The sequence below is a fragment of the Stenella coeruleoalba genome (assembly GCF_951394435.1).
Source record: "Stenella coeruleoalba genome assembly, chromosome: 15".
Classification (NCBI taxonomy): domain Eukaryota; kingdom Metazoa; phylum Chordata; class Mammalia; order Artiodactyla; family Delphinidae; genus Stenella; species Stenella coeruleoalba.
Window position 1 is genome coordinate 77,992,520 of NC_137161.1, and position 12,507 is coordinate 78,005,026.

At 39.0% G+C, this 12,507-nt stretch overlaps 1 protein-coding gene across 1 annotated transcript in view; it reads left to right on the forward strand.

The window, feature by feature from the left end:
• LOC307197975 (general transcription factor II-I repeat domain-containing protein 2) overlaps positions 1-12,507 on the forward strand; it is a 54,422-nt gene that overhangs the window by 38,177 nt on the left and 3,738 nt on the right. The window contains exons 10-15 of the mRNA XM_079944558.1: positions 4,545-4,601; positions 7,484-7,546; positions 8,796-8,873; positions 9,800-9,883; positions 11,682-11,865; positions 12,198-12,226. Coding sequence (XP_079800684.1) covers positions 4,545-4,601; positions 7,484-7,546; positions 8,796-8,873; positions 9,800-9,883; positions 11,682-11,865; positions 12,198-12,226 — 495 coding nt within the window. The remainder of the gene's footprint in view (positions 1-4,544; positions 4,602-7,483; positions 7,547-8,795; positions 8,874-9,799; positions 9,884-11,681; positions 11,866-12,197; positions 12,227-12,507) is intronic.

The window sequence follows — 12,507 nt, forward strand, 5'->3', positions numbered from 1 at the left end:
AAAGAAATTAAGGAACTAAATAAATGTAAAGACATCCTGTGTTCATGGATTGGAAAACTTTCCTACGATTTATATGGAAATGCAAGGGACCCTGAAGAGCCAAAACAATCTTGAAAAAGAACGAAGTTGGAAGATGTGTACTTCCTGATTTCAAAACCTACTACAAAGCTGTCATTATCAGTATTCCGTGGTACTGGCATGAAGATAGACATATGAATCAATGGAATAGAATGGAGAGTACAGAAATAAACCAATATTTTTATATTCAGTTGATTTTCAACAAGGGTTCCCAAGACTAGTCAATGGGGAAAGAATAGTCTTTTCAAAAAATGGTGCTGGAAGAACTGGATATCCACCTGCAAAAAGATCAATTTGGACCTCTACCTCACACAATATTAAAAAAGATGAACTCGGGACTTCCCTGGTGGCGCAGTGGTTGGGAATCCGCCTGCCAGTGCAGGGGACATGGGTTCGAGCCCTGGTCCAGGAAGATCCCACATGCTGTGGAGCAACTAAGCCCGTGTGCCAAAACTACTGAGCCGGTGCTCTAGAGCCCACAAGCGACAACTACTGAAGCCCAGGAGCCACAACTACTGAGGCACGTGCGCCTAGAGCCTGTGCTCTGCAACAAGAGAGGCCACTGCAATGAGAAGCACACACACTGCAACAAAGGGTAGCCCCCGCTCGCCGCAACTAGAGAAAGCCTGCATGCAGCAACGAGGACCCAATGCAGCCAAAAATAATGAATAAATTTTTTTTAAAAACTCAAAATGGATCAAAGACCTAAGTATAAGAGCTAAAACTACAGTGCTCTTAGGAGAAACACAGACGTATATCTTTGTGACCTTGGATTAGACAATGGTCTCTTAGATATAAAATCTAAAGCACGAGCAGCCGAAGAAGAAAAAAGACAAACTGAACTTCGGCAAAATTAAAAACTCTTGTGCTTCAAGGAATATTATCCAAAAAGTGAAAAGACCACAAACAGAATGAGAGAAAACATGTGCAAATTATATATCTGATAAAGACCTAGCATCCAGAATATATAAGAACTCTTTCAACACAATAATAAAAATACAAACTACCCAATTTAAAAATGGGTGGGGCTTCCCTGGTGGCGCAGTGGTTGGGAGTCCGCCTGCCGATGCAGAGGACACGGGTTCGTGCCCCGGTCCGGGAAGATCCCACATGCCGTGCAGTGGCTGGGCCCATGAGCCATGGCCGCTGAGCCTGCGTGTCCGGAGCCTGTGCTCCACAACGGGAGAGGCCACAGCAGTGAGAGCCCCGTGTACCTCAAAAAAAAAAATAAAATAAAAAATAAATAATAAAAAAAAAGCAGACAGTAGCAAGTGCTGGTGAAGATGCGGAGAAATTAGAATCCTCGTACATTGCTGCTGGGAATGTAAAATGGTACCGCTCCTTTTCAAAATAGTTTGGCAGTTCCTCAAAATGCTAAATGGGGAACATATGATCCAGCAGTTCCACTCTTAGATACATATCCAATTCTACATTTTCCCAAGAGAAAATGTATGTCCACACAAAAACGTATACATTATTCTTAATAGCCAAAAGGTGGACACAACCCAAGTATCCATAAGCTGATGAATGGAGAAACAAAATGTGATCGATCCATACAACGGAATATTATTCAGCCATTAAAAATAATGAAGTGCCGATACACACTGTAACATGAATGAACCTTGAACTCACAATGCTGAGTGAAAGAAGCCAGACACAAAAAGGTACATATTGTATGATTCCATTTATATGAAATGTCCAGAACAGACAACTCCATAGAGACAGAAAGTCCATTAGTGGTTACAGAGTCTGAAGAGAGCAGGGAGTGAGGAGTGACCCCCAGTGGGCACAGGGATTCTTTTGGGGGTGATGGAAATGTTCTAGAAATAGTGATGATGGTTGTACTACCTTGTGAATATATGGAAAACCACTGAACTGTACACTTTAAAAGGATGAATTTTATGGTATGTGAATTATATCTCAGTTTTTAGAAAGCAAATTCAATGTAAGATTAACCTGTATAATCTGTATAAAATAAAATTTGTGATTAATTTTGACTTTTGACTTGAAAGCACTGATTATCAGATCATTTTGAACACATTTGATACCCATTCAGTACATAGGATTTTTGTTGTCAAAACTCTAGACCAGGAATATTTTTGCTATAACTGTGAATAAATTTACCTGAGAGCCCTTGTCCTCTTGGTAAATTGATACTGGTCATCTTAGCACTCATTTCCTTTTTAAAAAATTATTATTGTGGAAATTCCCTGGCAGTCCAGTGGTTGGGACTCAGTGCTCTCACTGGCAAGGCCCCGCATTCGATCCCTGGTCAGGGAATGAAGATCCCGCAATCCATACGGTGCAGCCAAAAAAAAAAAAAAAAAAAAAATTATTATTGTGGTAGAATATACGTAACATAAAATTTGCAATTTTAACCATTTTTAAATGCACAGGTCAGTGACAAGTACATTCACAGTGTTGTGTGACCATTACTACCATCCATCTCCAGAACTTCTTCATCATCACAAACAGAAACTGTCCCCACTAAGCACTGACTCCCCATTCCCTTCCTCTCAGCCCCTGGCAACCCCCATTCTACTTTCTGTCTCTATGAATTTGCCTATTCTTGGTGCCTCATATAACTGGAATCAGACAGTATTTATCCTTTTGTGACTGGATTATTTCACTAGGTGTAATGTCTTCAAGTTTCTTCCATGTTGTAGCAGGTGTCAGAATTTCATTGCCATTCACTTATTTGTAATTTTGCCTTTTTTCTTTATGGAATGGCTATGAATCCATATCTCTAACCCAAATTTGATGATGAAATTTGTGCTCCAAAGCAGGTCCTTCAAAAAATTCCTCATTTGAAGTATTTCAAAGGTCTGTTCCTCCACGCCCACTTTCCAGAGCATGTCAGTATTTTAAGTTAATCTACACTGAATTTACTGTGTGTGATATTTAGTTCTGGGTTGTTTTGTTTTTTTTTTTTTACTTTTTGGAATGGAAGTGGAGGAAAAGAATGTAATCTTGATCTTGCTTAGGCTTGAGCCTAACACGAGGCAATTTGTTTTTGTTTTTTTAAATTACTTACCTCAACTTCTGTTTGGTAAAGTCATGTAATGAGATTCAACATGGGTGCGTGACTTGCTTTTATATGTAAGTGATTTGATCTTTGTCACATTCGTGACTGTGTGTTACACAGCCTGACCAGTTTGATGATGCAACGTTGAAGTTACATGGTTTTCTAGAAATGAACCAAAGATGGCCTCTGTATATTGGCCCCCAGGTGGTTTATTTTTTCACAGCAGGATGAGACCTGTCAACTCAAAATCCTGCCAGCCTCCAATTCCAGGTGCCTGTATGTGTGATATGCTGAGAAGGACACATCGCCATCTAGGCAGTGTTCTGGCTGAGAATGCAAGACCTGAGTCTTAACCATGAGGAAACATCAGACAGACTCAAAATGGGGAACATTCTAGTGGGGAGGGGAAGAGGGGGAAGGAGGAGGCTCAAATCTTCAGAAATGGAATGCCATAAAAAACGAAGACAGACTGTGGAACCATTCAAGGTTAAAGGAGACGTGGCAGCTAAAACAAGACCTGACCCCCCAAACCGGATCCCCTACTGAAAGGGAAAGGCTATAATGAACATTTGGGCAACTGACAAAGTTGGAATACGAACAGTAGAATAAATAAAATTGTCTCACATGTTAAATTCTGTGAGTTTATACTGTGATCATATAAGAGAATATCCCTATTCTAAGGAAATAGTCACAGAAGTGTTCAGAGATAAAGGTCCATAATGTATGTACCTTTCCCTCAAATGCTTCAGGAAAAAAAAGTGTGGGTATATACATCTATCTCTCTATATAGATTGGGGGTGGGGGGAGGGAGAGACAAAGATTACCAACAGGGTAAATTGTTAACATCATGTTATCTGAGTAAAGGGTAGATGGATCTTCTTTGTACTATTTTATTTTTGCAACTTTTCTGTGTTTAAAACTATTTCCAAATATAAAGGTTTTTTTTAAGAGAAGACATTTATGAGACAACTGAGGAAATTTGAACAATGCCTAGCTATGAGATGATGATAAAGAATAATTGTTCATTTGGAGGGGTCATCGCAATATCATGGTAATGTTAAAGGAAGAGACTTTACTTACGTACCTGCCTGTAGTTATGCAATATTTGCACACTGAATTCTGGGATTTACTTTAAACTACCAGTGCTGGGTGGGGTGGGCACGGATAAAACGGGATGACGTGAGTTAATGACTGTTGGCGCTGAGGGACGGGCACATGGCTTCATGATGCCATCTCTCTGCTTTTCTGTACTTGAAATTTTTCCAAAGCACAGATAAAAACAAAGGAAAAAACGTAAAGAAAGGATCGTTTGTGTGAATTTGATATTAGGGAGTCGAAGTATTGCATGTATATTCCTGTGGGGGTCTTGAATTATTTGCATTCTTCTTAAATGATTTCTTTTTTAAAATTTGTATTTCTGCCTTGTTTGCTTTCCTTTCAGAGAGCCATCATTCTTCTGCCAGCACTGAAGTAATAGAAATGGAATTACCAGTGGAAGGTTAGAAAAATAAGGCATTTTCTCTCTCTCTCTCTCTCTTCTTTTTTTTTTTTTAGTTTACAGTATTTTGAAGAAAATATACCCTTTTTTTTTTTTATTTGCGGTACGCGGGCCTCTCACTGTTGTGGCCTCTCCCGTTGCGGAGCACGGGCTCCGGACGCGCAGGCTCAGCGGCCATGGCTCACGGGCCCAGCCGCTCTGCGGCATGTGGGATCTTCCCGGACAGGGGCACAAACCCGTGTCCCCTGCATCGGCAGGCGGACTCTCAACCACTGCACCACCAGGGAAGCCAAGAATATACTCTTTTAAACACACATTTGAAAATACAGAAGACAGCATGCCTTCTTAGAGAACTGGCCGAGTCCTCATCCTAAGATGTCATATTAAGAACTCTGTCACTCTCTTACTCTTTTGATTTGTAAATGATTCTACTTTAAGGGCCTGGATATAGAGGTTAAGTGGTAAGAAAACTTTGCATTGATGACCTTTGTTACTTTATTTCATTTTGTCTTCTTGATGGGCTTGCCAAAATCTTTTGAGCAAAGTTGAATAGAATTTTAGGAAATTCTTGAATTAGAGGTAGAACTTGATATATACTTCCCTCCATTCGTATATAAACCCTGAGCATCATATTTAAGGCCTAAACTCTTAAAGTGGTTTATGTAAGATAAAATTAATAAAGGAGATTTCCTCTGCAAACATAGAAGTATGAATGTCTTTGTCAGTTTACAGGCAAATTGATCTTGTTTTTAGGGGTTGTACATCTGTCTCAGTACCAAAATGATTTGTGTTTTTCTTTTACATCAAAAACTTTCTCCAAGGAGCCGAGTTGCAGTCATTTTCGATAGCTTTCCTGATTTAGGGAGTCTGGAGTTTTTTGTTGTAGAGGATGGTTCTTCTAGTCTCTGACCTAGAAGAATTTTGGTAGATTTTGCCAGAGAACATACTATGATAGAGTCCAGTCTTAGAATTGTTCATTCACTCATAAAATTAAATTCAAATTCATTTTGAACTTCATTGCTTTAGAACCAAGAAGACAAGCGGACTCTGTCATTATTTAACTCCTGTTTATTTTTCTAAATTATGTCTTTTCATTGTGGTTAAAAAAACCCACATAACATACAATTTACCATCTTAACCACTGTGAAGCGTGCAGTTTGGTAGTGCTGAGTATATTTACATTGTTGGGAAGAAGATCTCCAGAACTTTTCATCTTGCAAATCTATCCGTATTAAACAACAACTCCCCCATTTTCCCTTCTGGCAACCCCTATTCTACTTTCTGTCTCTATGAATTTGACTACTTTGGTATCTCATATAAGTGGAATCATACGGTATTTGTCTTTTTGTGACTAGCTTATTTCACTGAGCATAATGTTCTCAGGATTCATCCATGTTGTAGCGTGTGTCAGGATTCTTCCATTAATTTTTTGTTTCTTTTCTTTAACTCAATCTCTGACCTTCTCTGGATGTGAAGGAGGACAATTATTTTGAATTGAGTTTAAATCTGTTCCTCCCTTATGTCATTTTACTCTCCTTTGTAAAAGCCTGTTAAGGTACTGTTTGGTCATTTTTTAAATGGATGGATAGTACAATATTTGGAAAGAAGAAGACCTGTGTAGGGGTCAGTTGTAGAACGGGTGCTGAATTAGAATCAGAAAGTTTTCGTGGGATGTTGGCCCTCGAAATAGTTCATATCTAAACAGATTTTTTTATTATCACGATATTGTGGGAAGCCCATTTACAATAGAGCTGAATTTGTTTGATTTTTAAAACCTTTTTATTTTATGTCAGTCCTTTTATTTTTTTTATTATTTATTTATTTATCTGGGGCAGGATGGGGCCACACTGCACAGCCTGTGGGATCTCAGTTTCCCCAACCAGAGATTATACCCTAGGCCACGGCAGTGAGAGCCCAGAATTCTAACCACGAGGCCACCAGGGAACTCCCTAAAACCTTTTTATTTTAAAATAATTATAGATTCACAAGAAACTGCAAGAATAGTACAGAGCAGTCCAATGTACCTTCACCTGTTTTTCCCCAAAGGTTACATCCTACGTAACGATGGTACAATATCAAAACAGTTTGCCTTCTAGTCTTTTGCTAACAATTAATGTAAGATTTGACAAATCTTTCTAAAATGAGCTAGAGTTAGGCGAGGTAAGCTAGCCAGGCTTTTGTCTATATGTAGACCTTAATGTATATGTCTAATATACATATATTGTCTATATATGACAATATATAGACAATATATTGACAATATATTGACAATATATAGACAATATATATGACAATTGTATATTAGACATATACAATATATGTCTAATATATATGTATAATTCTTATCCACCAGAAAACTCAATTAGGTACTTTAGGTGCCGCATATAAGTGAAATCATATGATATTTGCTTTTTTGTGATTGGCGTATTTCACTGAGCATGTATATGTCGTGTACATTACATGCGTCCATGTAATAATAGACCACGAATCACCTGGGGGCTGCTGGCAGGATAAGAAAGGAGCAAATGGCTTTTTTTGAATCCTAGTAATTCCCGATGACAACCACAAAACACTAGGACCACCGTATTCCATTAGCTCAAATAGAAGGATATTCTGTGTCCATTACTGCGAGTAACTTCATATTATTTGATAATATCTGAAAGTTTCTTATCTGCTCTTATCCCTTTTAAGATTATCCTTTATTACCCTATTATCCTTTTTAAAATTAAAATTGCCTTTATGTTTATACCTCTATGTTTAGTAAATATAAAATGTACTTAAAATGCCAGGATAAGCGACTTTTTGGGTATAGGAGCAGTAAAATGTTGGAACATGAGAATACATAAACAATGAATGTCATTTTAGAACTCTTTTTTTTCAAGATTCTACTCAGCTTGCCCCTTCAGAAATGAGTGAGGACCCTGAAGCTGAGGTGAAAATTGAAGGTTGGTTGCCAAAAACCTCGCCACATTCACACGGCTAAGTACGGTTTTCATTTTTTCTGAAAGGGAAAAGGTTGAACTCAATGTGTGTGTACCTATGACCAGAGCAGCCCATATTCCCATCAGGTACCCAGTGCTCTAGGCTTGTCAGACAACAGAATTAGGCTGTGCAAATTAGCCCTGGCCAGAGTAGGGTCAAACTGTGCTTGGTCCAATGAGGAAAGAATGAAGCCAGAAGGAGGGGAATGAAGTGGGGAGGAGGAAACTGAAAGGGAGAGGGTAGAGGGGGAGGATGAAGGGGGAGGGGGAAATGAAGGGGGCAGGGAGGGAAGAATGAAGGCAGGGAGAATGAAGGGGGGAGAGGGGAAGAACGATGGTGTGTCTCCTTGTGTCCCTTTGAGGTCTTGCTCTTCAGATGCAGAATCTCAAACACCCAAATGGTTGATCTTTCACAGAACACAGGGATTGAACTTCGAGTCCCTCGGAAAGGACTAGATAGGCTCATTTACATTCGCCATTTAAGGGAGCATCGTGTGTATATTTGACCAGAAATCGTGATAACGTCAACTGTGCTTTTACTATTTAACCCCATCTGAACCTTTCCCTGACTGTCTGTTACCTCATTTCTCATAGGACATCTGCTTCCTAAGTGTCCTCTTGGACACATTCGTATGTCTTCTTTCCTACCCCCCACCTGTAAGCCGAGAATAACAACAAAGGAAACATTTTTTCCTTTTTTTTTTTTTTGGCTGAGTGCCATGCAGGATCTTAGTTCCCTGACTAGGGATCCAACCCATGCCCCCTGCACTGGGAGCTTAAAGTCTTAACCACTGGACGGCCAGGGAAGTCCCAGGAAATATATTTTTAAACACCCTTCTTTTTAAATCAAATTAGACTGAAGTATCAGGGGCTATGAACTAAATAAAAGCCATGGTGCCCTTTCTCCTTTGACATCGACACTAAACTACAGAGACTCAAACATCAATTATTGCCAAGCCAGCTAAGTGTTCTCTGGAGTTTTAAAAATTTAGCCTGGCCTTCTTTTTTTTTGGCCATGCCTCCTGGCATGCACAATCTTAATTCCCCAACCAGGGATTGAACCCAGGCCCTGGCAATGAAAGCGCCAAGTCCTAGTCACTAGACCGCCAGGGAATTCCCTAGTCTGGTCTTCTGATCAAAGTGGCAATTTGATAGTTTTAGAGGAGAAGTAGCCTAATGTTCTATAAGTTCTAAATTTCAATTTCTGTTTAAGGAAACACCAATTCATCCAATATTACAAATTCTGCAGCAGGTGTTGAAGATCTTAACATCGTTCAGGTGACGATTCCAGGTATGGAATTCTATCTGACTTTATCATAATTTAGATTATGTTTTTCATTTTGTTATATTTTAACCACTTTGTGACATGGGTTAGTCTCTTGGAGCTATTTTTTTGCTAAGTTCACCCTGTCAACTAAGGAAAGACAATTCAGGAATATAAAATATGCTTCCAATTGCCGCACACTGAATATCTTGCTATATTGTGCATTGTTTATCAGATATATTGCTTCTCACAGCCCTGCCCTGGTGCATTACCTGGAAAATACCCCTTAGGGCAGCCAACTCCAAGCACTGGCTACCATTGGGTTGGAACTGGCCACAGAGGTGAAGTGTATTTGCTGCCCATCAATTTATCTTCTTTTCTGAATAGGTGTATATAAAACATATCTGGAGAGATACAAAAGAATCTAATAGCATAGATTCCTCCAAAGAAGGAAACTTGAGAGCTAAGATAGGGATAGAAGGGAGACATTTCATGATGTACTGTTTTATATCACCTGAATTTTGAACCACATAATCACTTTTCATTATTCAAAATTAAATAGAATAAAAATTTCAAGTATTAAAAAATTTTCCCCCCTAATCCTAGTACATACATCTTATTCATTTTACTTGCTGTATTGCACTGGCTAGGATCTCTATTATAATGTTGAAGAGTAGGGGTGAAAGTGGACATCCTTATCTTGCATGATATTGAAAATGTTCTCTAAAGTAGTATGTCTTATATTTACATAGTCATAATTTGGAAAATTCTCTGTCATCTATAATGCCTTAAATTTACAAATTTCCAAAATGCTTAATTATTGCTAAAACTAAACTGAATGATAAGCCAGGTAAAGTGCTTTCACATGTGCTAACAGGTGTTTCCTCCAACAGATTTTCAGGGGAGCAAATACATGAATAAACCTGGTTTGCTTGTTTTTTTAATTTTTTTAGATAATGAGAAGGAAAGATTATCAAGCATTGAAAAAATAAAACAACTAAGAGAACAAGTCAATGACCTCTTTAGCCGAAAATTTGGTACGTTTTTATATTGTTACATAACCAAATTTTATACATTTGAAATATTTCCTTCTAATTGATTACTTTATCTAAGAAATTGATCTTTCTGTGAAGGAGATGTGATCAAAATTAGTGTGTATTTTTACTGAAGAAGAACTTTTACATGGAAACACTAATTTCATAATAATAATAGCTATCTTTTGGCCAATAGGCACATGAAAAGATGCTCAACATTGCTAATTATTAGAGAAATGCAAATCAAAACCACAGTGAGGTACCACCTCACACCAGTCAGAATGGCCATCATTAAAAAGTCTACAAATAATAAATGCTGGAGAGGGTGTGGAGAAAAGGGAACCTTCCTACAGTGTTGGTGGGAATATAAGTTGGTGCAGCCACTATGGAGGACAGTATGGGGGTTCCTTAGAAAACTAAAAATAGAACTACCATATGATCGTGCAATCCCACTCCTGGGCAAATATCCAGACAAAACTATAATTCAAAAAGATACATGCACCCCTATGTATCCTATCATAGCAGCGCTACTCACAATAGCCAAGACATGGAAACAACCTAGATGTCCATCGACAGATGAATGGATAAAGAAGATGTGGCATATATATATATATATATATATATATATATATATATATATATATATATAATGGAATACTACTCAGCCATAAAAAAAGAATGAAATAATGCCATTTGCAGCAATATGGATGCTAGAGATTATCATACTAAGTGAAGTAAGTCAGAAAGAGAAAGACAAATACTATATGATATCACTTATGTGGAACCTAAAATATGACACAAATGAACCTATCTACGAAACAGAAACAGAATTACGGACATAGAGAACAGACTGCTGGTTGCCAAGGGGGAGGGGGTTGGGGGAGTGATGGAGTGGGAGTTTGGAGTTAGCAGATGTAAGCTTTTATATATAGAATGGATAAACAACGTCCTACTGTATAGCATAGAGAATTATATTCAATATCCTATGATAAACCATAATGGAAAAGAATATTAAAAAAAGAATGTAGGGCTTCCCTGGTGGTGCAGTGGTTGAGAGTCCGCCTGCCGATGCAGGGGACACGGGTTCGTGCCCCGGTCCGGGAAGATCCCATATGCCGTGGAGCAGCTAGGCCCGTGAGCCATGGCCACTGAGCCTGCGCGTCCGGAGCCTGTGCTCTGCAACAGGAGAGGCCACAACAGTGAGAGGCCCGCGTACCACAAAAAAAAAAAATTAAAAATAAAATAAATGAAAAAAGAATGTATATATATGCATAACTGAATCACTTTGCTGTACAGCAGAAATTAACACGACATTGTAAATCAACTATACTTCAATAAAAAAAATGTTTAAATAGCTATCTTTATCAAATCATTATGTTGTACACCTAAAACTAATACAATGTTATGTCAATTATATCTCAATTAAAAATAAATTTAAAATATTTTTTAAATAATTATAATAGCTCTCTTTCACTTACTGACTTTTTACCATAGCTGAGTATTGTTTTTAGTGTTTGACTTGTGATTCATCATTTAATCCTCACGAAACCCTTTTCAGGTAGATACTATGAAAATGCCTATTTCATGGGGAGAGAAACAGTCTGCTACACTACCTGTTACCAATTTCAAAATCAATAAAATTATTCATACACCCTAGCATGGCTGGAAAATAAAGTAATGGCTGATCACCAATGTTGTTACTTGATGCGATTAATTTTAAAATCTTGACATTAAAGATAAAGCATGGTTTGGGAAAAGCAAGTGACACACAACTGGTTTTACACTCTTTGTGTCATCACAGGTGAAGCAATTGGAGTGGATTTCCCTGTTAAAGTTCCCTACAGGAAGATCACCTTCAACCCTGGCTGTGTGGTCATCGATGGCATGCCCCCGGGGGTGGTATTCAAAGCCCCTGGCTACCTGGAAATCAGCTCCATGAGAAGGATCTTGGATGCCGCAGAATTTATCAAATTCACAGTCATCAGGTACATGAGAGTCCCCTGCCTGGTCAGGAGAATGAGCTGCTGATCGTAGCTTGCTCGAGGTGGAGAAGCTGGGGGGCACAGGGATTCTAACCCCAGGACGTGGGCTGTGGGCCCCTGCAGTCAAGTGCTATGTCCTGCTGCCCGTCACACTCAGTTCATCGTATTCTGCTTCTGGGAGCTGTGTGTCCTCGCTCCCTTTTCTTGGTGATCGTGGGCAGCCTGTTTTAGTTTAGCCTCGCACTGACACTCACAAAAGTTTGTCAAATAGAACTAAATGGACAAGAGAGGAAGAGTGACCTCTGTTGCACTCACCAATGTCTCTTTCTCTTCAGACCACTTCCCGGCCTTGAACTCAGCAATGGTGAGTATCCTGGGGGAGAGAAGATGGTCCTAGCCCCTGCTGTGCCACGTGCGCTGTCTCAGTGGACACTCACCACCAGAAAGAGCAAAGCATGCCACTCTTTATGTGCATTTTGTTTTCCTGCTTCTTTTAAAGCCCTCTAATTCTGTGACTCGAGTTCCAGGCACTTTTTTCTCATATAACAATTCGATGGCGCTTGCTGTGTGTGATAACATACCACATTCTTATTCAAGAGTCCTTTATGGGGGCGGCTCGTATCATAATACTGAACTACTATACTA